This window comes from Neoarius graeffei, chromosome 3, assembly GCF_027579695.1.
Source record: "Neoarius graeffei isolate fNeoGra1 chromosome 3, fNeoGra1.pri, whole genome shotgun sequence".
NCBI classification, from domain to species: Eukaryota; Metazoa; Chordata; class Actinopteri; order Siluriformes; family Ariidae; genus Neoarius; species Neoarius graeffei.
This window is the reverse complement of record NC_083571.1, coordinates 118,705,687-118,732,571: the sequence shown is the minus strand read 5'-3', so window position 1 is coordinate 118,732,571 and position 26,885 is coordinate 118,705,687. Positions and strand designations below refer to the sequence as shown.

General features: G+C 41.2%; 2 protein-coding genes across 2 annotated transcripts in view; one reads left to right on the top strand and one right to left on the bottom strand.

The window, feature by feature from the left end:
- LOC132883895 (serine/threonine-protein kinase D3-like) overlaps window positions 1-5,266 on the bottom strand; it is a 105,092-nt gene extending 99,826 nt beyond the window's left edge. Inside the window, exons 1-2 of the mRNA XM_060918002.1 lie at window positions 4,971-5,266; window positions 4,003-4,528 (exon numbers count right to left, since the gene is read on the bottom strand). Of these exons, the coding sequence (XP_060773985.1) occupies window positions 4,003-4,296 (294 nt within the window). The 5' untranslated portion in view covers window positions 4,297-4,528; window positions 4,971-5,266. The remainder of the gene's footprint in view (window positions 1-4,002; window positions 4,529-4,970) is intronic.
- A 15,391-nt stretch (window positions 5,267-20,657) lies between these two features.
- The window catches only part of LOC132882657 (CNK3/IPCEF1 fusion protein-like), a 137,301-nt gene continuing 131,073 nt past the window's right edge, over window positions 20,658-26,885 (top strand). Inside the window, exon 1 of the mRNA XM_060915740.1 lies at window positions 20,658-20,870. Within this exon, the coding sequence (XP_060771723.1) occupies window positions 20,819-20,870 (52 nt within the window). The 5' untranslated portion in view covers window positions 20,658-20,818. The remainder of the gene's footprint in view (window positions 20,871-26,885) is intronic.

The following is a 26,885-nucleotide window of genomic DNA, read 5'->3' as shown; positions in this document are numbered from 1 at the left end:
GAAACTGCATACGGAACAAAATATTCAAAAATGTTTTAACAAATTAGTCTGATTGACAGAGTCAAAACAACAACATAATTTGTCATAAGATGAGTCAAAATTAAAAAAGGTTAATAAGTTAAAATAATGAGAATATATCTGGGACCACAAGATATTAGACTGAAACAACAAGATAATATGTTGAATTTACAAGATAATAACTCAACATAAGGAATTATTAAGTCAAAATAAGATATGAAGTTGAAATAACAACATTATATTACATAGACACGAGTGTTTTAGTGTGAAATACAGCACTGGTATTTTTCATCTGAGCTCCATCCGGGACGCGGAGAACCAAAACTGGGACATAAATCTCTATCTGTCACTCGTGAGGAAATCGATGATTTGTTTCGATAAATTTGGGGACTTTTTGTTTGTGAATGTGTCGATATAATAAAAGGAACATTACATAGTGGTGCGAAGATATGAAGTTTATCTTCTGGTGTCAAATATGTTCACTACTCAAAAAAAAGTCATATCTTTGTGTGACTGTGTAATATCCTCGATATATCATGAAAAAACAATTAATTAAGTTGACTTAAAATAACTGAATTGGCATAGCACTTTTTTCACAACTTCTGGTTCCGGGCACCATCCAACACTGATACCATGAAAAAGTGAGTAAAGAGGTGTTTTTATTTCTTGACTGTTTAACTACAATTAGTTCACCAAAGAATATACTGTCATTTTCTTTGATATTCTTTTCACATTTTTCCTTAAGAAATATATAAACATAGCAGTTAATAATGGCTAATAACTGATGGACATGTTTTACAGTTTAGTAGACAAAGTATTTCTCTTTGAAGCAGCAGAAAACTGTATTATAGCATAATTATCACTACAATTCATCACTATGGTAAGATTTACATTTATTATACGCATTACAGCAAATTAAGTGACCAGACGATTCCCTCATTATATAAAAAAGTTACTGTAGCTATTGAAGCTCCGCTTCCCCACACACACACACACACACACACACACACACACAATTTAACTCCTGTGTGTGACATTACTGAGGAACTGGATGCTGTTTGAGGGATGGAAAAGATTTACGGTGAGATAGAGTCCCATCACATTTGCATGCCTTTAGGATAAAATAAAAGAAACAATCTCACCAGCATGATCTTTAGGACGTTGGTTTTACTACATGATCGCAGGTAGCAAAACTGATAGTCAAATAGTGCATCTCACATTTTAGAATTTCAAAAAAATGTACATCTTGTTTTCAAAACATGCTCGATATTTTTTCGACTTTATAAAGCCACTGTGTCCTTTTCAAGCAGCTAAAACGGAGTGGTAATTCTGACAGTATTAATGCACACACAGTCATTACCGTAACACGTATTCAATCAGTTCTGCTACAGCTGCTACAGGTTTCAGTCTGTGTGCACCATTTCAACTTTTGTACAAACTCTCCTGCTAAATTTGCACTCTCTGGCTCACTATTGCTCCTTTTTTTTAACAATCTTCGATGCCTTTACTGTATCACTCCTGTTTTTTTTCAAGAACACTCGCAGTCTCTGTACGTCTCGGACATGTTGTCTCGTCCTGCACTTCATTTGGCTTCGTGTGTATCAGTGATGACTGCAGTTCCTTCAACAACATTGTGTGTGTGGCACTAAAAAGTGATTTCATGACCCAGAGTGGGAAGTTGTGCCTGAGAAAGTTAAAGAGTCTGAGCTTACTGATTGGAAGATTATGAGTTTATTTGAAGATGTACCAAGCTGCTGGGCTCCTGAGTAAAACCCTCATCCTTATAAACTGCTCAGTAGTATCTTGTCTGAACTGTTGGAGAAAAGCCGGGGGGGGGCATACTTTTGCACCCGACAGTGCAAACTCCGGTGTAAAACTAAAAAAGCAAATGGGGACAAAATACAACATGCAAATGTGCCTGAACGACTTGGTTTGAGATGAACGGAAACCTGTGCTTTTTGTTGTTGTTGTAGGGGCGAGCTGGCATTATTGTAATGCTGTACTAAAAACTTTATTTTCTCTCAGTGCACAATGCGACTGTGACTTTGTTGAATATGTATACATGTATGTCACTTCACTGGTGTCCATCTGGGAAAAAACAGCTGGATTGATTCAATCTTTCTGGAGATATTTATGAAACCCCGCCTAGAAAACCAAAACTATTTTCTCATATTTTTTTCTTTAAATCTGTGCATTTGTGTACACTTACCTCTACTCTCACTGTTAGCATAGTTTTTGGAGTTTGTGCATGCTCATTCTGGTTGCAGGATTACGACAAAGCATGACTGCAACCTGCAGCGCTATCGTAGCAGAACTGCATTGTGTTTCAGAGGGTCTCTGACTGGTAAACACAGCAAAACGTGAAAAGCACTGAGTGACGCAGAAAAGATGCACACACTAATTTCCACACGAGGAGCTTTTTTTTATTCCAATAAATCTTTAAATGAATGACTGACTGTTTTTCATGTGCATAAACAGCCTCTAATGACCTATTGAAACGACTTTATAATTACTGTAAAGGTTTTCCAAGCTCCCCTCAGAGCTCCCTCACATGGGTTATGAAAGTATAACCATTTCATCTGATAGTTACAGATAAACTTTTCAGTTTGGGTTTTTTTTTACTCACGGTTTGGAGTGATGTTACAACTGACTTTTTGTACGAGTGTAGCACGCAACTGATTTTTGTGTGAATGAAAACGTACCATACTCGCTGACGATTTTGGGAAAAATGCATTTGATAAAAGAAACAAGGCTTCGTGATCAGGCGTGAGAAATCATTCTTTTGTTTACACCATCATAATAATGAGACAATGTTCTCATAATTCTGACTATTTATCTCGTAATAATGAGATCCTATACCATAAGAATGACTTAGTAGCTTGTAATTATAACTCATAAATATGAGAATGTATCACAAAATTGCCAAAGAAAGAAAGAGAAAGATCACATAATTATGACTTCAGTTCTCATAATAATAATAATAATAATAATAACTTGCAATCTTATAATAATGCAATATTACATTTCAGGTATTTAGCGGACGCTCTTATCCAGAGCGACATACAACACACCCAGAGCAGCCTGGGGAGCAGGTGGGGGCTCGGTGCCTTGCTCAAGGGCACTTCAGCCATCCCTAGTGGTCCAGGGAATCAATCCAGCAACCTTTTGGTCCTCATCCCACACCTCCCATCAGCTGTTCGAATGTCTGCTCTCAGGCAAATGTTACAGATCAATCAAAGCACGCACCGCAAGATTCAAAAACAGTTTATATCCCAAATCCATCACCACACTGAACTCTGCTCTAAAGTCACACACACCCATCAATAACGTGTCAATCTACCCACATTTTGTGCAATATTTATACTTATGTTTTGGTTATTTATCTATTACCAAGTGCAATATCCTTCACAAGTGCTCCATTTCACTTCCCTCGATGAAGGTCTGGACATCTGTACATCTTTCATGTTTGTAAACCTTGAATCTTTTCTGTATATATCTGAGGACTGTGTCGTAAGGCAGTGCACTGAATTTCATTGTGCGTCTTACACAATGACTATAAAACGACCTTGAATTTAACCTTGAACTCCTAACCTTGAGTATAGTCGCTAACCTTCAGGCCATGGCTTCCCTGTGCATTATGAAATAATAAGTCTTAATTATGATGCATCACATCATCATAACTATAAGTTCTATTCTCTGATGATTTAAGTCAAAACATCACAATGGTGCCAAGTCTCCGCTATAGTCCCTTGAAGGTTCTGTGTTCTGTACTTCTAATGACCAGAAGGGTGTGAGGTCAAATCCCTTCACCTTCTCATCTCATTGCTTGGACTGAATTTATCCTGAGTTATAACTGAGAATATCTGTGTGCAGGTTTCCAGCAGGCCAGGGGCTGGAACGCGACACTGTGTTCTAACAGTAGAGGTGTTCGTGTAAGCGTGTGGCCTGTTGGGTAATTTAACACCAGAAGACTTGTGTGTTTACCTTCTGGTCCACGATGGAGCACACGAGCTCTTTGACCGCCGACAGGGACACATCGGTGGGGTCCAGATTCACCGTCTCCCTGGTGAGGCCGATCTGCAGCAGGAAGGACACGCCGTGGAAGGACTCGCGGGAGTGGGTCGGGCTCGGGGCGCTCGCGCTGCCGTTGGACAGGCGGCCACAGAGCGCGGTGGGGGGACTCGCAGAGGGCGAGGGTGCGAGCGGTGCGGCGGGATGCACAGTGATGGGAAACGGTCTCGGGAAGGACGGAGGGGACGAACTGCCACACGAGGACATTTGCAACTCTTTCGGCTTGTTTTTCAGCACTTCTAATCACCCCGGGAAAAGTCCAGCATGTCTCAGATCCTCTGCTTTCCTCTTGTTTTTTTTTTTATTTTATTTGCTTGTTTTTGTTTGTTTGTTACATCCACTTTGATCTTTGATTTACAAAGAAAGACGGAATTAAACTCAGAATCTTTGGACACTTTGACTCAATCCAGCGCGTGAGGTCTGACTGCATCCAGGATCTCTGCAAAACAAGTGTTTACAGTGTTACGATCAAACAGGTGTGTGTGTGTGTGTGTGTGTGTGTGTGTGTGTTGGAAATGCACACATGTAAACATCATTAAACAAAAGCATTGTTCAACTATTACCAAAAATATTCCACACTGAGACAACCGGAGAACCTGAAGAGGCAACTCCAAACACAAACTGAGATTCATGCATCATGTGTTCCACCAGTCCAGCCACCCTGAGAGCCTGCTGTTCTATCATCACCATCCTATCGTATCATATCTACTCTATACTGTAGGCTATTTACAAAAACATCCGAGGTTCATGCACATCTGGACGCACATCTGCACCCCATTAATGCTGTTCTGTAGCCTAATAAAACGTGTGTAAGTATAAGTAGGCTCTGTGTCTGTTAGTCAGTGTTGAGTGATGAAGTGGAGAGGAAAGTTCTCCGTTACCTTCCTCCAAACGGAGATGCAGAATTCCACCGAAGGCCGCTTTGATCTCCGGCCGTGAACATCATCACACAGCGGCGCGCGCTCCTCGGGTCGCCGCGCTCTTCTGCAACGGGCTCTTGTACACAATAAAATAATAATAATAATAATAAATAAATAAATAAATAGAAAAGAAGAAAGAAAGAACAGTTTGAGTATTCTGTGCACTCAGGGTTTCCAACTTCTCAGCCTGAAAACTTTTCCATCCTGTTCATGCTGTATCCCATTATAACTCTCTCTCTCTCTCTCCCTCCCTCTCTCTCTCTCTCTCTCTCCCTCCCCCGGTTAAACAGCACACAGCTCTGCGCTGCTGGGATTATGAGTCCGCCGGGGTTTTTCGAGTCTGGAATAAAACTACATTTTCCGACAGGCTAAATCAATTGGGTGTCTTTTGCGCATGCGCGCTTTCTATACATTTGTAGGCTTTTCCTCCACAGGGAATAAATATTTAAAAATAATAATAAACAGCTTGCAGGTTTTGTAATTAAAAAACACAGTAAAATGTGATAAATACGAAGTGACTAGACAATAATCACAGCTCATAAATCGCCAGAGTTTCAGCGCTGTGAATTTCGCGCATGCGCAGTTTTAATGTACACTCGGTGTCTTCTCGGATTATAAACTCATGGGGAATTTGAAGTTTTCTTCTAAAAGAGAATGACGAACAAGACAGAGATCTCCTCGAAATTCAACAATGGGAAAATATGACACCGCGACAGGTTTAATGCCGATTAAAAAGTAACTTGTGAAACTACGCTTCAGAGAAATGGAAAGGATTTGTTGCGCGCATGCGCAGTTCGGATGACTCGCTCACAGGCTCGTGATGGCCGGAACTGCTGCGACCTCTAACGGTGCGACTGAAAGGGGATGGGGAGGGGATGGGGTCAGGATGGGGTCAGGATGGGGATGGGGTCGGAGATGGGATGGGGATGGGGATAGGGTGGGGATGGGGTCGGGGATAGGGTCAGGATGGGGTCGGGGATAGGGTCAGGATGGGGTCGGGGATGGGGATGGGGTCGGGGATGGGATGGGGTCGGGGATAGGGTCAGGATGGGGTCGGGGATGGGATGGGGTCAGGGATAGGGTCAGGATGGGGATGGGGTCAGGGATGGGGTCGGGGATGGGATGGGGGATAGGGTCAGGATGGGGATGGGGTCGGGGATGGGGATGGGGGATAGGGTCAGGATGGGGATGGGGTCGGAGATGGGATGGGGTCAGGGATGGGGTCGGAGATGGGAGGGGGTCTGGGATAGGGTCAGGATGGGGATGGGGTCAGAGATGGGCATGGGATGGGGTCAGGGATGGGGATGGGGTCAGGGAAAACAAACAAGCTCATATCACATGTTGCTGGAATCCTGCATGGTTTCAGATAAAAGATTCCAGACTTTACTGTAGCAGAAATGAAAAGGTAAATGAGTGGAGATACCAATAACAGCTGGGTGCTGCTGCTAGTGTCTGAGTTATAGGTCTGAGTTTACTCCTTACAGGCTTTTAAGGAACTGAAGAAGGATAAACAGATTAATAACACTTCAATACACAATTACAAATCCAGGTAGACATATTCATCTCATCTCATTATCTGTAGCCGCTTTATCCTGTTCTACAGGGTCGCAGGCGAGCTGGAGCCTATCCCAGCTGACTACGGGCGAAAGGCGGGGTTCACCCTGGACAAGTCGCCAGGTCATCACAGGGCTGACACATAGACACAGACAACCATTCACACTCACATTCACACCTACGCTCAATTTAGAGTCACCAGTTAACCTAACCTGCATGTCTTTGGGGGAAACCAGAGCACCCGGAGGAAACCCACGCGGACACGGGGAGAACATGCAAACTCCACACAGAAAGGCCCTCACCGGCCACGGGGCTTGAACCCAGGAGCTTCTTGCTGTGAGGCGACAGCGCTAACCACTACACCACCAGGTAGACATATTATCAAATAAAATACTGATAAAAATTAACTTCTTTTTACAGCATGTCTTATTTCTCAAACGCTATGACTATGGGTTACTATGGCAACCAGACACTGGTGCTTTCATTGCATTGCATGGCTACAACAATACCTTCTTTCTTTATAATGTAGTAGATGTTACAGTTATTTCCTCTTGGATGGGCAATTTTAACTCAAGATCTTCTAGAATCTTCAGCGATGCATTAAATAGCATTAATTATCCTGTATTATTATACATACAGGACACTTTTTTCCATGGAATAAAAACATGTGTTCTATTCCCTTCTAGCAGGTTTATTGATGGCAAGCAATATGTTATCATATCGCTTATCCTCCGTGTATTACACCACTCTACCCAATGGATAATGAGTGTGCAATATTGTTATAATATTGCATGTTATCGAGACAACATAATGTCACATGTCAGAGCTCATGCGAAGAGCCAGTGATAAAACTTTTCTGCTGCGTATACACACAGTCATTTCTTTGTTGGCCAGGAGAGAGAGAAGATGGAGCTAATTCAGTGTTCAGTTTAAGCACTAAATAAATAAACTGAAACTAAAGACATGCTGAACACCCAAAAGGCTACCAAAACTTCATTATATATTCTTCATGCATATTTACAAGAAAAAAACATACCAACAGATATTTTAAAAAAACTGGAAAAAAGACACATCGGAGATGTAAAACTAACATGCTAGCAAGTGACTGTGACAGTTTGTAAACAAACATGGCCACGAGGTTGCTTCATTAAAAGCGTAAGATTTAGAGAGAATTTTGAAAGAGACGGAAGTGCTGAACACCCAAAAGGTGACCAAAACTTTACTGGATATTCTTCATGCATATTTACAAGAGAAAAACATACCAATGGATATCAAAAAACTGGAAAAGAGAGGCAGAGTAATAGCAGAAATATTGTCAAAGTTCTACTGAGAGGTGAGGAAAAGTGATGGAGACTTTTACAAGAGGATGTCACTCATGGACTTCACTCAGCAAAGCCCTTTTGTTTTGAATAACTGCAATGAAACAATTAACTCTGACCAAAAGTAACTGTGAACCTGAACTGTCTACCTGGATATAGCTTGTATATAAATTGGGTTGTTGTTCAGGCGTTTTGGACTCGGACCATTTTTATTGTTAGAACTTTATACATTGGACTGACAAAACATTGAATTACATTCAATCAGAATCAGCATTCAGTATTCGTAAATCCCCCCCCCGTTCTTAACTATTTGGAAAATCTATAATTGTTCTATTGAATGTGAATAATAATAATAATAATAATAATAATGTTGTCTGGCTTTTTTTCGTGGTCTATCAGATATATTCCATTCAGCTACTTGTCTTCGACTTGTTCAGTATCACGCTCGCTGAGTGGTATGTATCTGATAGACCACAAAAAAAGCCAGCCAGTATTATTTAAATATGGCATGGTGAAGTTGAACTCATGCTTGCAGGATCCTGTTAACTCCATCAGTCTGATTGGGACAGAAATCCAGACCCTGGAGCAGGATGGATGTTTTGACTGGACTATAAGGCCACAGGGAAGTAAAAGGACCTTCACCTTCGGGCTGGATCAACTGAGGAGCAGCAGCAGTGGATGGCGGCTATTTTGTGAAGCGCAGATGAGCTCTGGAGAGCATGTTTCCAAAACCTGTGTGGTGCAGTAGTGTGTCTTATGTGCTTTAATTTTGTCACAACAACATACAGTAGGCCTACTGTGCAAAAGTCTTAGGCACGTAACGCTGTAGACCGAAAATCTCATCTCATCTCATTATCTCTAGCCGCTTTATCCTTCTACAGGGTCGCAGGCGAGCTGGATCCTATCCCAGCTGACTATGGGCGAAAGGCGGGGTTCACCCTGGACAAGTCGCCAGGTCATCACAGGGCTGACACATAGACACAGACAACCATTCACACTCACATTCACACCTACGCTCAATTTAGAGTCACCAGTTAACCTAACCTGCATGTCTTTGGACTGTGGGGGAAACCGGAGCACCCGGAGGAAACCCACGCGGACACGGGGAGAACATGCAAACTCCGCACAGAAAGGCCCTCGCCGGCCCCGGGGCTCGAACCCAGGACCTTCTTGCTGTGAGGCGACAGCGCTAACCACTACACCACCGTGCCGCCCAGACCGAAAATTAATGTTTTAAAAAATAATGAAATGTTTCAACTTTAAAAATACTATAAACAGTAATCAGTGAGCCATAATAAATGAAACAGTCAGTATTTGGTGTGAGACGACCCTTTACTTAAAACAAATATCTGTCTGAGGTCCAGTGAGGTCAGTTTTATGTGGAAATGATCTGTAGGTTTTCCTGAGCATCTTACAGAACCAGCCACAGTTCTTCTGCACACTTTGACTGTCACACTCACTTCTTCATTTTACACCAAAACCCAGCAGCCTTCATTATGCTTTCTTTTTCATCTGAAAAGTGCTCTCTTATGGAATATACTGCTCAGATACAAACTTTTTTTTTTCTGTAACATTTAATTTTGTGCCGGAAAATGAACATTTGGACTCTAAAATTTTGACTCGATAATGTAGAAGTCATAAAATAGAAATCTATAACAAAGTTTGTGTGAAAAAACAACATAGGGTGCCTCAGACTTTTGCACAGGACTGTATATTAACGTTTTATAGTTTCACATCAGTAATGAAACTATAAGCAAACCAAAGCAGACACTTATGTGTATTGAAGGTTTTATACATAAAGAATAAAACACTAATCAGGCGGTGTCAGACTGTTACCATTACTTGTTACCACAAGCTGATTATTTTCCAATAATGGAACATCCCAAAGTGTACTACACCTACACTACAGAAATTTGTTAATCATATCTATTTTTTTAATGAATTAAAGTATAACATACTTTTTTATCCATGTAGAGTTACATTTCATGTTGTGGAATGCCCATGCAACAAAATACTGTAGTTCTTGTTATGACTCATGTTATAACAGTCGTCCCCTCATCAGCTGCTCTCATCTCTCTCTCTCTCTCTCTCTCTCTCTCTCTCTCTCTCTCAGCTGATTGGCTAATAAGAAAAAAAAGCAGCCTGTCACATAACTGAGAAACAACAAAATGCACACTCCTCTGTCATAAAGATTTTGCCAACAGCTGAAAAGAAGTCAAAATAAAGGAAGCCTTTATTTGTCACAGCACAGTGAAACACGTTTCTTCAGATATTCCAGCTCGATGGGGTCAGAGCACAGGGTCAGCCATGATATGGAGACCCTGGAGCAGAAAGGGTTAAAAGCCTTGCTGAGGGGTCTGATAGTGGCAGCTTGCAGTGCTGGGGCTTGAACCCAGAGCCTTATCTCCTTTCCGTTGAGTCACCACTGCCCAAAGATGCACCGTGGCAGAAGTGTCAAAGCTATTAAAGCTATACTGCCTTTCAGATCTTTCAGATTGCATTGCATTCATGCTGACGTTGTCAGACTTGATATCTGCATTTTCATTCAGCAAATCTCCAAACTGAACAGGAGGAGAGACTTTAATCATCAAAACACAAATAATAATGATGAACGGCTTAAGGTTTTTTCAGTAGACATTTATTTAACATCTACTTAAAGCTGTACTGCCTTTCAGATTTTTTAAGTTCAGGTCATAAAAAGAATTTTCCCGACACCCAATTATTTTTGTTTAGTGGACTGAAAACTACTGAATTTCAATCACAGACTTTCTATCTATTTATTTGGAACAATTAATGAATTTATCTCCACGTGGCCCTAAATTCTCCGCTATTTTTTCCTGCTTCACCATGATCCAATTCAAGATACTACATCATGCATCCCGTGGTGAGCTTTCCCCGTTCACACAAGGCATTGTGGGATACAAATTTGAAACAGGAGAGAAAAATGGAGGACGTGAGTGTGCGAATGAAACGTGAAAGAGCGACTACAGTAACGGAAAGAAAGCGAGAAGAAAAGACGTTATGTTCTATACGAAGGAAAGGAAACGCAGGACCAAACTAATAAATATGGGCGCTCAGCGAGCACCTCGGTGTGATCAGCTGTTCGTTTAGCGACAGAATGATGGAACTGTCAGTGCACGCTCAAAGGGAAACCTGTAGATGGCAGTAATGCAACACTGTGGATGCCAGCTGCTGTAAAACCCAAAAGAAGAAGAAGCAGGTAAACCTGCGCATGCGCACACGGACTTCCTCTGTCTGCTTGACTGCGCCAAGCGAGCGATTTCATGCACATTATTTGCTTGAATCCCCTCAAATTAAATAACTTCCCAGCCACAGAATGGCCTGATATTTTGTGAGAGATTACAGAAATAAACAGATATCACAATCACCACATTTCAGGGGGAACTAAATTTCACTGATTTTATGAAATCAAAAGGCCGTCTCGCTTTAAATGTCAAAACTCTGACACTGAGTGAAGTCCTCTTTCATATATGTTAAATGTCTTCTTACCTAAAGCCTCACCAAAGCAACCTCTATCCTTTTTTGCTCTTAAACACCAAATCAGTTGTTTGTGTGTGTGTGTGTGTGTGTGTGTGTGTGTGTGTTTAAAGCAGCTTAATTTATTCCAGAAAGCAGGTTTAACAAACTCTGAGCCTAACCCTGAATTCTGAGAAGATGAACGCTGAGATGGGAAACTCAGTTCCAGAACAGGTGATGTGAGTTAATTCAATGAACTCTGAGCTTTTTGCTTCAGACGTTTCCTAACTGAGTGGAATGATACTGAAGTATCTCAATAGCAGCCATAGTAAGCACTGTTCAAATTCTCTAAATGATAAGGAAAGGTGCTTCAGTGCTTGCTTTACTATCTCCTTTAGCTTAAGGAACACTGGACCATCCTGTAAGAAAGGAAAGGAGACAATGCCGTCACGCAGTTCCTTGCAGCAGCAACATTTCAAGTGGCACACTATCACGCAAAGAAAAAGGCCGCACCTGGCATATAATGTCCTTTTATTGCACAAACGCGTTTCGGCGTGTGCCTTCCTCAGTGTGCAACAATGTAACCACAAAAACACTTTTAAATACCCACACCCATTACCACACCCCATTACAACAAACCAATGACAATGAAGTATTTAGACCATGTGTCAAAATAATCCTTCGATTGGAAAAATACATTCACAAAATATTACAGACATTATGTGCATATTTACAATTATGCAATGCAGTATAGCCATCAGTACATTATTACCTTCATAAAAAACAAGTCAGGGATAGCTCTTCATTCATCCCATTCGGTATACACGTATTCAAATTAAAAATATACCACGCCTCTCGCTGTAAGAGATGGTTCTCTCTATTTCCCCCTCGTGGAGACTGTAAACCATCTCTAGTCCCATAAATTTCAACATACTAGCGTCATGGCCAGCAGACTGGAAATGCCTTGCCACAGATGATTTTTCATCGTTTTTTCTTATTGAGCATTTATGTTCAAAAATTCTCGTTTTTAACTGTCTCTTCGTTTTACCCACATAAAGTATTCCACAAGGACAAGTCAAAAGATAAACGACAAAGGTAGACAAACAAGTCATTCTTCCCTTGACTTTGTACGTTTTTCCTGTTTTAGAGTGCGTGAATTCTTTTTCTGTAAGCATAAAGTTACATGCTGCACAGGTAAAACATTTGAAATTACCTTGTGAAACACGTGGAGGAAAAGATAAAAACGGTTGAGTGACCGCACTAGTTTATCACGCAGACTTGGCGCTCTTTTGTAACAACTGCGTGGAAGATCCTGAAAAGAATTACCAATATTTGGATCACTCTGCAGAATATGCCAATGCCGTTGTACAATAGTTTTCAAATGATTTGAGATGTGACCATACGTGGATACTAGAGTGACAGGAGGAATAATGTTAGAACGGTTATGTCTAGCGCTATTAGTAAGTAGATCTGAGCGCTGAATATTGCGCACACGCTCTAAAGGCCCGGTCCCACTGGCCGATGGACACAAAACGTATGCAAAAAGGACACAGCGGACGAGCAAAATGTCGGGGGTGGCTCTATCCGTTTTCATCCGCTCCAGAAATGGACAAAATTGGCGAAAACAGAACGGAAAAGAATGGGGGTGGGTAGTATATAGCGGGGATGTTAAACGCATGTTCATAGGAAGCCTAGCGGATGGAAGTGGATGGAAGTGGATGACAGCTCCGAAGGGGTTACCGGTGATAACTGAGAAGCGGACGCATAGCAGAAAGAGCGGATGCATAGCGGATGAAGGGGCTGCATCACGTACGCCTAACGGAAACAAAGGGGATGTTGCGCGGATGTATATCGGATGCAGACCGTTCACTGCGCTAGGTGTCCTTCTACATACTCTAGACATACTCCAGACATCCTAAATATACGAGATACATCCCAGATATAAACGCTTCGTCCGTTTTGAATACTTTATATACGAGATGCATACACTTACATCCTTTCTATTTCCGTGCTACTAACGATGAATAGACGTTTCATGTACCTTATCTTTCCTCCCTCTTTCCGTTTTCAGCTGCAGCGGATGTGAGTTGCGAGGATGCCCAGAGGATGCAGAGAGGATACAGCAGACGTTTAACGGATGATGACGGACATAGAACGTTTGTTGCTCGTATATGTCGCGGATTTACATCGTACACGGCGGAAAGTTCATCCGTTCTAAAAGTTTTGTGCAGCTCAAAACTTTTTGCGCGGATGAAATCACAGTGGACGGATGCTCGATGGATAGAGCGTATGAAGCACGTATGCAATGAGTACACAACGGATGCATAGCGTTTTCCAACGGATGGCAAAGATTTTTTTACGTTTTACATCCTCTTTGCATCCGTAAGTGCAGTGGGACCGGGCCTTAAGCAATTGTCCAACAAGTGGCCCGCATATCCCCTGTCGCGGAATCTTTCGCACAGTTCCCCTGCTTGTTGCTCAAATACTGCCTCGTTGTTACAAATCCTGCGCACTCTCAACAGTTGACTATAAGGTAAACTACGTTTAAGAGAAGGTGGATGGTAACTCTGATAATGTAAAAAGGTGTTGCGATTAGTATCTTTACGATATATTTCAGTATGCAAGACATTGTCAACCTTTTTCACCAAAACATCCAAAAATGGCATGACATTTTGATCATAACTCAACGTAAACTTGATCGAGGAAAGTCGAGTATTCACATAGTCATTAAACGCCAAAAGTTCCTCTTTTGAACCTGTCCACAAAAAGAACAAATCATCTATAAATCTATAAAACACCTTCAGATGTTGTTTGAATGGATTATCATTATAGATGAAATCATGCTCAAATTTTCCCATGAATAAATTTGCATAATTGGGTGCCATGGGAGAGCCCATTGCAGTGCCCTGAATTTGCAGAAAAAAACTATTTTGGAACATAAAATAATTCTTTTTAAGGACCTCGTTGGCTAAGGACAATAAAAAGTCTGCATAAGGCACCCGATTGATCTGTAAATAATACTCCAGAGCAGTCAACCCTGCATCATGTGGAATATTTGTGTACAAGCTCGTCACATCCATAGAACATAACAAATCAGTTGCATTCACTTCTCCTATACATGACAATTTCACAAGAAAGTCAGTTGTATCTTTAAGGAAGGATGGTAAGTTATGTACTAGGTCTTTTATGTGGTGGTCCACAAATTTAGATAAAGGCTCAGTAAGAGATTGATTTCCAGAAACTATAGGACGGCCAGGTGGATCATTTAACCTTTTATGGATTTTTGGTAGAGTGTAAAAAACTGGCCTAACGGGGTTAGCCTGTAACAAATACTTATATGTTTTCTCGTCAATAATTGAATCAGACAATGCCCTCTTAAGAACCTTTTTTATATCTTCATTGAACCTTACTGTAGGGTCACTGTGTAGACGCATATAAAAGTTAACATCCCCAAGCTGTCTCTCAATGTCTTTAACATAAGTACTTTTATCCTGTATAACAATGGAGCCCCCCTTGTCTGCGGGCTTAATCACTATGTCCTCATCAGTCATTAATGTGTGTAATGCATCTTTCTCTGAGTTTGTAAGATTGGGTCTTAGGGAATATTCCCCAGTCCTTAAACAAGAGAAGACATCTTGCTCTACCAGCCGGCAGAACGTTTCAACTGAAGAGTTATTTATGGGAGGGAGAAAAGTGCTTTTAGGTTTGAAGGTAGTCTTTTCGATTACGGCTGTATGTTGATCAGATGTAACAGGCATTTGTTGGTTATACTGCATTGCAGTTCCTTTCACATAGAACGCCCTAAGGCGGATAGATCTAAAAAACTTGAACAGCTCAACTTTAGTCACAAAGGGATCATTTTTCTTCACAGGAACAAAAGACAGGCCTTTAGATAAAACTAAAAGTTGGTCTTGACTTAGCTTTTTACTTGAAACGTTGATGACGCTATCTTTTATTTCCGCGCTCCTCTGCCTCTTTTTCTTTCCCCTCCGCGTCTTACGTTGTCTTCCGAAGCCGCCAGAGAGGACCCTAGAACGAGCATGTTGGAGCGTAAAAAACGCCTGTCTGTAGACCTTGCAGTGTCAGTGCTCCAGTCTCCAGACGAGGCACTGCTTACGGTATTCCGTTGTCTTTGTCTGGATTGTCTCGACCTCCCTCCAAAGCCACGGTTTTCCCGTAGCCATGGATAGACATTGTCGTTGCGATAGTCCATTGTGTCTCGTCGATATTTCTCCATCTTCTTTTGTTGCGTTTCCGTCTTGTATATATTGATCTGCTCATCACATTTCTGTAAAAGTTCCTTAAATTGTGCTGAAGAGTATTTCGCCTTAAGCTCAGACTCCAAGTCGGTAATCTCTTGTTTGACACTGACAAGTTTCTTATTTTGGCTATTGATCACCAACAACATCAAATCAAGGGAACACCTATTAAGAATCTCACACCATTTTTTACAGAATTCAGGATCATCTCGGCCCAAAGTGGGTTCTTTCATGATGCGTAGTCCTCTAGGTATACGCTTGTTTCTCCAATATTGGGAAAGTACGCTTCCGTGAAGCAATGCTCTCGTCTCTTTTTTCGTAGACTTTCTAATTGATTATACTGTGTTTCCCAGCTATCAACGTGCATTTCCATCGTCAGTGCAGGGAATAAAATTTGTTCAGAGTCCTCTGCGGTGTAGGCAAAGGTACTCGCCCTTGCATCTGTCAGGCGTTCAACTTCTTCATAGGATATCTTTGGAGGATCTCTGCTCAGTTAGGGTTATTGTTGCACACTGAGGAAGGCACACGCCGAAACGCGTTTGTGCAATAAAAGGACATTATATGCAAGGTGCGGCCTTTTTCTTTGGAAATTGAGTTGCACATTTGGGTCAGCACCCTTACATTAGGAATTATTTAAGAGTGAAGCCTGCTCCAAGTAGAAAAAACACTATCACGCAAACAAATACTTAAATATTAAATAATTAGTCACACAATAATTGGGATTCATGTCGATAAATATTGAGTGGACAGGAAGGCAATCATAAGCAACCATTCTCAATATGACAATCCTTTAGTTTCAGTTTTGTGACTGGTAGCCTACAGGCCTATTCCTTTATCATTTCAATACCAACTTTGACAACGAAGTAATATTTTCATCGTGTTGTCCATGTTTATATAACCTGCATGACTGCATGGCATAACTGCGTAGACAAATGCCAGTTCAGTTGGATTCTTTTAGTACCACGGTTTTCTTTTCCTATTTTCTCATGAATTCTCCTTCACATCTTTTCTTAACGGGCGGCACGGTGGTGTAGTGGTTAGCGCTGTCGCCTCACAGCAAGAAGGTCCTGGGTTCGAGCCCCGGGGCCAGCGAGGGCCTTTCTGTGCGGAGTTTGCATGTTCTCCCCGTGTCCGCGTGGGTTTCCTCCGGGTGCTCCGGTTTCCCCCACAGTCCAAAGACATGCAGGTTAGGTTAACTGGTGACTCTAAATTGACCGTAGGTGTGAGTGTGAATGGTTGTCTGTGTCTATGTGTCAGCCCTGTGATGACCTGGCGACTTGTCCAGGGTGAACCCCGCCTTTCACCCGTAGTCAGCTGGGATAGGCTCCAGCTTGCCTGCGACCCTGTAGAAGGATAAAGCGGCTAGAGATGATGAGATGAGATCTTTTCTTAACTTTATGACATTTCCATTAAGGACGGCACAGTGGTGTAGTGGTTAGCGCTGTCGTCTCACAGCAAGAAGGTCCGGGTTCGAGCCCCGTGGCTGGCGAGGGCCTTTCTGTGCGGAGTTTGCATGTTCTCCCCGTGTCCGCGTGGGTTTCCTCCGGGTGCTCCGGTTTCCCCCACAGTCCAAAGACATGCAGGTTAGGTTAACTGGTGACTCTAAATTGAGCGTAGGTGTGAATGTGAGTGTGAATGGTTGTTTCCCAAACCCAGAAATGGGAGACGGAGGGTTGTGGCAGGAAGGGCATCTTAATTAATATGACATGTGGCTCAGTAGGGTCCACATGTCAGTGACCCCACACACATGTGAAACAAGCTGGAAGAAATGAGTGATGACGTTTCCGTCGAACTTAAGTTAAAGTGGTCAGGAAAGGACAGAGGACGGAATATTGGAACGCAGCTGGAATATTGGAACCATGTTTCTCAACGTGTAATGCGCACGGACTGCCTCTAGGGGGTGCGCAAGAGAAAAATTGTAATGGCGGAAATAATAATAATAATAATACTTAAAAATAAAATGTTTGAAGTGTTTTTTTTTTTACTTTGCATGCATTAAAAATATCACAATATTTCAGTGTATTGTAATGTAATTATTAGTCTACAGTAAATTGAAACTTTATGATATTTTAGACTTTAATGATTCCATTCTACATGATTATCTCCTAATGGAAAGCGATGGAGATTAATTGGGCTTCTACATCAGTCTGGTTAAAGAGGAAAGGAGACCCCATGTCTGAGAGCTGCTTCTGGCTCAGCAGGCTGGAGGAGATCATGAGAAACTCAAGGTTTGGTAATGAAAACATGCCAAAGAGCAGATGAGATTCACAGCAGGAGTCAGCAGCCCAAACTACTGCCAGAGGCTCTGTTCAGGAAAATTAATCAACACCTTATGACCAGTTAGTATCGAGCACTGGACAAAACAGTACACTTCTAGAAATAAAAAGATAGAGACTGAATAATATTTACAGCATTCTGTACAACAGATCATCCACCTGTGCAGATTGTAATGACTGTAAACTTGAACATTTAATTTACATGACACACCCACAGAGGGCAGCGTTTTATAAAATGTGAAGATTGTAGATTTGCCACAGAAAGCTGCAGTTTTTGTTCACCTGCCTGTTTTGTGAAAAAAAAAAATCAATAGAACATGAGCAGATAGACCTAAACATGAGCAAGCCGCATTGTGAATGTAGGCGACTATCACTCCAATTCCACAAAAAAGTTGGGACGCTGTTAACACGTAAATAAAATCAGAAGGTAATGATTTGCAAATTATGGAAACTCTATATTTCATTGAAAATAGTACAAAGACAACATATCAAATGTTGAAACTGAGAAATTTTACTGCATTTTGAAAAATATCTGCTCATTTTGAATTTGATGTCAGCAACATGATTCAAAAAAAGTTGGGACGGGGCATGTTCACCACTGTGTTGCATCACCTCTACTTTTAACAACACTCTGTAAATGTTTGGGAACTGAGGAGACCAACTGCTGTAGTTTTGAAAGGCAAATGTTGTCCTGTTATTGCCTCATAAAGGATTTCAGTTGCTCAACAGTTTGGGGTCTCCTTTGTTGTATTTTGTGCTTCATAATGCGCCAAATGTTTTAAATGGGAGACAGGTCTGGACTGCAGCAGGCCAGTTTAGCAACCAGACTCTTTTCCTACAGAGCCATTTAGTTTTAGTATGTGCAGAAAGAGGTTTGGCGTTGTCTTGCTGAAAAAAGGAAGCCCTTTACTGAACAAGATTTTGTCTGGATGGGAGCATATTGCTCTGAAACGTGTAAATATCATTCAGCGTTAATGATGCCTTCCCAGATGTACAAGATCCCCATGTCATGTGCACTAACGCCCCCTCATACCATCACAGACGCTGAATGCTTTTGAACCGTGCACTGATAACAAGCCGGATGGTCCCTCTCCTCTTTAGCCTGGAGGACGTGGTGTCCATGATTTCTAAAAAGAATTTCTACTTTTGATTCGTCAGACCTCGGGACAGTTTTCCACTTCGCCTCAGTCCATCGTAAAAGAGCTCGGGCCCAGAGAAGGGGGCGGGGTTTCTGGATGTTGTTTATTATCTGGTTTTAACTTGCATTTGTGGATGCAGTAATGAAGTGTTTTCACAGACGATGGTTTTCTGAAGTGTTCCTGAGCCCATACAGTGATTTCCACTACAGACACGTGTCTGCTTTTAATGCAGTGTCTCCTGAGGGCCTGAAGATCACAGGCATCCAATGTCAGTTTTCAGCCTTGTCTCTTGCATACAGAGATTTCTCCAGATTCTCTGACTCTTTTAATGATATTATGGACCATAGATAATGTGATCCACAAATTATTTGCAGTTTTACATTGAGGAATGTTATTCTTAAATTGTTGCACTGTTTGCGCACGCAGTCTTTCACAGAGTCGTGAACCCTGCACCATCTTTACTTCTGAGAGACTCCACCTCTCTGGGAGGGTCTTTTTATACACAATCGACCTGTTCCCAATTAATCAAATTTTTTTTAGCATTACACAACTTTTCAGTCTTTTTTGTTGCTCCAGTAAACTTTTTTTGAAACATGTTGCTGGCACTTAATTCAAAATGAGTATATATATATATATATATATATATATATATATATATATATATATATATATATATATATATATAATATTCTCAATTTAAACATTTGATATGTTGTGATCTTTGTGTCTTTGTACTATTTTCAATGAAGTATAGGGTTTCCATGATTTGCAAATCAACACTTTCTTTTTAGTTACAGTTTACACAGCATCCAAACCTTTTTAGAAATGGGGTTGTACGTCTATAAATACAAATCTAGTTTTAACTAAAAAGGTGTGTGTGTGTGTGTGTGTGTGTGTGTGTGAGCCTAGTACTGCATTTGAATCATCTGTATGGAGAGGGTCCATGCTATTTCAGGTGGATGCAAACTTTTACTGCTCTTGTTCAATTTGCATCTGGGTGAAGTCCAAGAGTCCATCTTGCTAAAAAGCTTTCTAGTGAAACGGGGGAAATGTTTGAACTGTGCACTGTTCATTTATCAGAAGAGTAAATGTAATCAGTATGGGGAAGATTCAGGCCCATAATATTTACTGCAGGGCTGAGACAGAGAGAGAGACAGAGAGAGATAGACAGAAACAGAGAGAGACAGAGAGAGAGGGAGAAACAGAGAGAGAGAGAGAGAAACAGAGAGAGAGAGACAGAGAGAGAAACAGAGACAGAGAGAGAGAGAGAAACAGAGAGAGACAGAGAGAGAGAGAAACAGAGAGAGAGACAGAGAGAGAGAGAGAGAGAGAGAGAGAGAAACAGAGAGACAGAGAGAGAGAGAGAGAGACAGAGAGAGAAACAGAGAGAGAGAGAGAGAAACAGAGAGAGAGTCCACTGAGATGCGGAGTGAACGGGTTCCGGGTGGGTGCTGGGTCGGGTCGGGTTCCGGGTGGGTGCTGGGTCGGGTCGGGTCGGGTTCCGGGTGGGTGCTGGGTCGGGTCGGGTTCCGGGTGGGTGCTGGGTCGGGTCGGGTCGGGTTCCGGGTGGGTGCTGGGTCGGGTCCCGAACAGCGGGGTGTGAGAGTGAAGCCCCGCCCCCAGCGCGGATCCTCAGAGGGAGTGAAACTCTGCACGGGACTCAAACCCAAACTCTTCCCCAGTCTACAATGGCAGGAGGAAACCTGCAGGAGGAATACACTGCTCAGCACTGCACTTTCTTTCTGCGCGAGAACAAATAAAAACAAACAAACAAACAAACAGGCGATGGAACCAATAACAGCGTGGACTCCGGCTCAGGTTGTGGACTGGATGAGAGGTGAGTTACTTCTACATCTGAAATATTTTTAAACTCTATAACTCGAAAATATTAACCTGCTTTTATACACTCGGTTGGTTTATGCCTTGTCACGTGACTTCACTGTTTATTAAACGTCAGTATACTTTTCGGTGGAAACTGCGCGCGCGCTCCGCAGGCTGTTGAAGATGCGGTCAGACAGTGCGCATGCGCAGCGCCACACTTTCCCATCGCCACAATAAGCACATTAACAGCCTAAAGTTTATATTAGAAAAGATTATCACTCTAAAGCTACAGTAAAACAACACAATTCTAAAGTAAGGAAACTTTTTCGGAAAAAAATAAGAAAACTATTGTTTATTATTATTATTATTATTATTATTATTATTATTATTATTTCTTCTTTACATGTCACTTAGAAAACTATTCACTTTAGTGAAAGCAATAAATAAATAAAATATTCTCAAAATGTACATAATACAAAGACATTTATCTAAAATCAGAGTAAGTAAGTTAAGGTTTTGTCTGGTCTAAATAATAAAAAATATATATTTAAAATCACTTTCTTACGTAATTATAAATAAATAGAGGATATGACACGGTCACAAAGATATGAAGTTAATCTTCGAGTGGTGAATGTATATGGGGACAGCCATCGCCTGAAGGTTAGAGAAGCAGCCTTGGGCCCAAAGGGTCATCAGTTCAGTTCCTGGTAGCAGCAGGAAAAATGTGAGGACAGTCGAGTGAATGAACAGCACTTTCCTCTCACTCTGGGTCACGGCTGAAGTGCCCTTGAGTAAGGCACCGAACCCCCAGCTGCTCCCTGGGTGCTGTAGCTCAGCTGCCTACTGCTCTGGGTGTGTGTGTGTGTGTGTGTGTGTGTGTGTTTTCACTGCTTCAGATGGGTTAAATGCAGAGGAGGAATTTCACTGTGAGGTGTACATGTGACAAATAAAGGCTTCTTCTTCTAAATGTATATTTCACGAGTGAGCAAAGCATTTTTCAACACAAGAAGATACGTGTCATATCATTGTGCCACTGTGTAATGTTCTTTATATTATATGGACACATCCACAAACAACAAAAAAAAATGCAAGTTAATCAAAATAATTTTAATTTTGAACCAGTTCGCCATTTTGACAACACGTGTCTAGTCAGCGGGAAAACACTGGGAGTGACATCATCAGGGTGAAATATTGGGAATTATGTCATTCAGATCCGCGATGTGTTTCTTATTTTTTTTTAAAATGCGAGTTTTTCAACATGAGAAGATAAACTTCATATCTTCAAGCCAACGTGTGATTTTCTTTTTATTATATAGACACAAACAAAAAGTCCCCAAATTTATCAAAACAATTAATCGATTTCCTCACGAGTGACAGATAGAGATTTATGTCCCGGTTTCGGTTCTCCATGTCCCCGGTGGAGCTCAGATGAAAAATACCAGTGGCATATTTCACACTAAAACACTCGTGTCTCTGTAATATAATAGTATATGAATGAGTATCTAATGTGTGATATGTTAGGTTTGTGAAATTAATGCTTCAGTTCAATAAAGCCAATGTTGCAAAAACTGAAAGTAAATAAATGGTCACCTCTTGGGTGGCACGGTGGTGTAGTGGTTAGCACTGTTGCCTCACAGCAAGAAGGTCCGGGTTCGAGCCCCGTGGCCGGCAAGGGCCTTTCTGTGTGGAGTTTGCATGTTCTCCCCGTGTCTGCGTGGGTTTCCTCCGGGTGCTCCGGTTTCCCCCACAGTCCAAAGACATGCAGGTTAGGTTAACTGGTGACTCTAAATTGAGCGTAGGTGTGAATGTGAGTGTGAATGGTTGTTTGTCTCCGTGTTGGCCCTTCGATGACCTGGTGACTTGTCCAGGGTGTACCCCGCCTGTCATGCATAGTCAGCTGGGATGGGATCCAGCTCGCCCACAACCCTGCACAGGATAAGCGGCTGCGGATGATGGATGGATGGATGGATGGATGGATAGTCACCTCTTGGCACAATGCAAATGTCTTCATGCTGACATGAGCTTAAGAGCTAAGAGTTTTCAGTCACTGTTAGCAACATTAACATTTTTGACTGGATCTTTCCTTCACTGTCAACTGGTGGTCCGTGTGTGTGTGTGTTTTCTTTTATTTTGGAGGTGTAAGGCATTCAAAATGTATTTTGTGTAATCTGTTGAACATTTCCCTTCCCTTTTCTATTCAATTCATATTCTGTCATGGGAAAACTCATAAGGATTATAATAATAATAAGAGCATGGCGTACATATGACTTGTAGCTGCCAGGACAATAGAGCATTAATAAGAGATATCCTTTAAATCATGAACATGCCATTGTTGATGCCTTATGGTCTTTGTTTTAGTTGCCTATTGAGTGAGTACCAATGCCACTTTAGTTCAGTCTGTGTAGTCTTTCTGATTGTGGGAAGAAAGAAAAAAAAATGCATTACCCTGAAAGTGTTCCGGTGTTTTATTATGTCATGTATTGTGTCTAGGTTTATTCTTCACAATCACAGAAGGTATTATTTGGGGAAATTTTTCCCACTGTCAAGGATCCTTCTATTTTTATTCAACCACAAATACTTCTCATCGTTACTGTCTCACTGAACAGATGAACAGAGACAGACGGTATATCTGAGATATCCACTGCCTTGATAGTCAACACAGTGCATCGTTTAGCAAAGGCAACCAACAATGAATCGAATCCCCTGCAAAGTTTATCAGACTGCTCCAGTTAGACAGGTCAGGTTTTTTGTACACTGTATGGACCTGACCATCACACCCAAATGTGGTTCTTCCCCAAACTGGTGTCACAAAGTTGGAAGCACATAATTATATGGGATGTCTCTGTTTGCTGTAGCATTACAATTTCCCTTCACTGGAACTAAGAGGCCCAAACGTGTTGCAGCATGACGATGCCTTTGTGCACAAAGTGACCTCCATGAAGACATGGTTTGCTGAGGTTGGAGCGGAAGAATTTGAGTGACCTGCACAGAGCCCTGATCTCAACCCCACTGAACACCTTTGGGATGGATTAGAAGAAAACCAACTGTTTGCCAGAACTCACTAATGGTCTTGTGACTAATCCGCACAGACTTGCTCCAAAATCTAGTGGAAAGCTTTCCCAGAAGAGTGGAAGTTTTTATAACAGAAAAGGGGGAATAAATCTTAACCGAAATGTTCAACAAGCAAAAATTAGATTGATGGTTGGGTGTCCACAAACTTTTGGCCACATAGTGTATATTTTGATGTGAGCTGTTTCCAGTCACAGCCAATTTTGTAACTGTGTTGGTTTTCCCTCACAAGCAGATAATACAGATTTCTATCAAAAATAAAGAGTTTGATAAAGCTAACTAACTAGTATTATCTTACAGTTAAATTACTGACTATTGTAGTGAGGCACCACGAGCTGGCCTAGTGGTTAGCATGTCTGCCGCTCAACTGGGAGATTGTGAATTCTAGTCGTGGTTGGGTCCAAAGGGTTGGACCATTATCAGAATGGTACCTACTGCCATCTGGTGGGCCATGCCGCAATGCAGCTGTGAGTAGGGAGTCAAACTCTTGCGGTTTCCAGAGGACCAGCCCCCCACTGTAACCCTAGCTATGTAATAGATGAGCGGCCGAGGGCTATGGAGATTGGCGCTAAGTACCTGGTTAGTACTGGGGCGGGAGACTACCTGAGAAGATCAGGCCCTGGCACACAAGGGACTTTGTAGTGAGGCACTGGAATGCTATAGCTAATCATAAACAGCTAGCTAATCTGGTAATTGTCTTTGACTAATTTTTAAAATAATGTATGAGATTATTAACTTTATTAAATAAGGTAATAAATATGTTGGTGTAGAGGCTACCGTTGCAGTAGCTACAAATTATACATAACCTACATGACAAGCTCAAGTGTCTCTGAGTCTTGAGGACAAATCTTCAGAATAGACTCCTCTAACGTAATTTTTCCAACATTAAAAACCACCCGTACATTCATGACAAACATGAAATAACTTTCTTTATTATTTTGCAAGCTATCTAACTGCTTGCCAGCATCCTGTGAAACGATTTAAGAGCTAGCGTCACCATTCAGTCTGTAACGTTAGTGAGAACAAACATACAGTTCCTCCAGTAACTCCAAGTCAACAGTTGTCAGAAAGTAAAACAAAATTTAACCCCTATATTTAGAAGGTGAAAGAAACCTTTATAAATGACATGGTTTTATATCTCAGTAAGTGTAAATAGTGACAACAAACATTAGCAAGCCGCCTAGGTACTTACTTAGCTTAATTAGCACTACACTGTGAATGTTAAAGCGAGGGTAGGCAGTGTATTTTAGGAGGGTTTTGTTGTTGTTATATTTCTTGAAATTCACTTTCCATCCTGACGGCAATGAATCAAACTCTGATAATAAAAAGAAAACAATCTGTCATCTGTGGCAGGCGCAGGGCTGTAATAAGCCTGTCCAACCATTCCAGCGGTTTTTAATGAAATGATTGGATGGCCTGCCTGTCTATCTGTGCACATCCTGCTCATGCACTCATTACGCGTGACCAGAGTCTTCCACAAGGCGAGGCAGACATACTGCAGACTAAAGCTAACGCTAGCTAGTCGACAGCTGTGAATACTAACAATATCCATGTTTGTTGTTTACATTCATGATGATAATGAATGAACATTCAATATGTTAAGTGTTTTCTTATCAGTGAATGAGATTTTGAGGTAGGTGTATATGATAACGATGCACTACGCTCCCCCCCAATGCTCTCTTCTCATGGACTCATCCTCCAGCAGTGATTGACTGATTGATTGATTGATTGATTGATTGATTGATTGATTGATTGATTGATTTACTTTTTTGATCCCAAGCTGGGAAATTGTTATGTTACAGCAGCAAGTTATCAGACACACGAAAAAACACACCGTACAACATAAAGTAGAATGAAAAATACCGGTATATCCAAGAACAAACCAGCTATACAATATAAAGATAAAAATATAACAATAAAAAAAATCTCTTTATTCTATCCACATTCACTGGATATGAGCAATCACGCACTCTGATTGGCTACTCTACTACTAGGATATCAGCTCATATACTGTGAGTCGAGAAAAACAAAATGGTGGAGCATGTTGCTGAATCAGCTGAGTATGAAATAAAAACTCTACTTGAAAATAAAACCCCAAAAATACAAAAAAAGCAGCAAAATATAGAATGAAAGTATTTGATGGTAAGAACGTGTCTTTTTTAAATTTTTCAAGAATTATTATTATTGTATTTTTCACAAATTGCTCCTGTCACTTTGCCGGTTTGTTTACATTCTAAGCGGAAATGATTTTGTCAGACATTTTGTACAAAGTTTTTATTTATCGAATTTGCAAAAAATAAAAATGAAAATGCTCTGTTTCTCAAAATACAGTGAATGTAGAGAGAATAAAACAGTTATTCCACTCAATCTGGTTGTACACGACTCATGTACGACTCGGATTTCATGGAATAACTTAAATGTATGAGCTTTGTACAGGTGAATGTGCATTAATAGTACTAAAAACAAGAATTGAGATGAATGAATATTGATGAATATTGATATAATGAAAACTGTGTAAAAGTAGTAGTACTGAAAGAAAGATAGATAAATAAATAAGTAAATAAATAAAACAGTAGTCAGGCAGTGCAGGTTCATGTGTTTTGGAGGCATGGCCTTAGAGGGAGGGCTGATTTTGAAGGGGGTGGGATTTTTCATTTGGACACTTTCAAAATCTAGTGCACTGTTGCTGGTTTCTCCAGCGTTGCTTACCTGAGGTTTAAGTGAGCTGCATCACTTAAATGTAAAGTGCACAAAATTTATTTTAGTTCACTTTTCTAATATTTTCTAAATGTTCTCTTTTTGTACATAATAACTTAGTTTATTATTATTATGGGGCGGCACGGTGGTGTAGTGGTTAGCGCTGTCGCCTCACAGCAAGAAGGTCCGGGTTCGAGCCCCGTGGCCGGCGAGGGCCTTTCTGTGTGGAGTTTGCATGTTCTCCCCGTGTCCGCGTGGGTTTCCT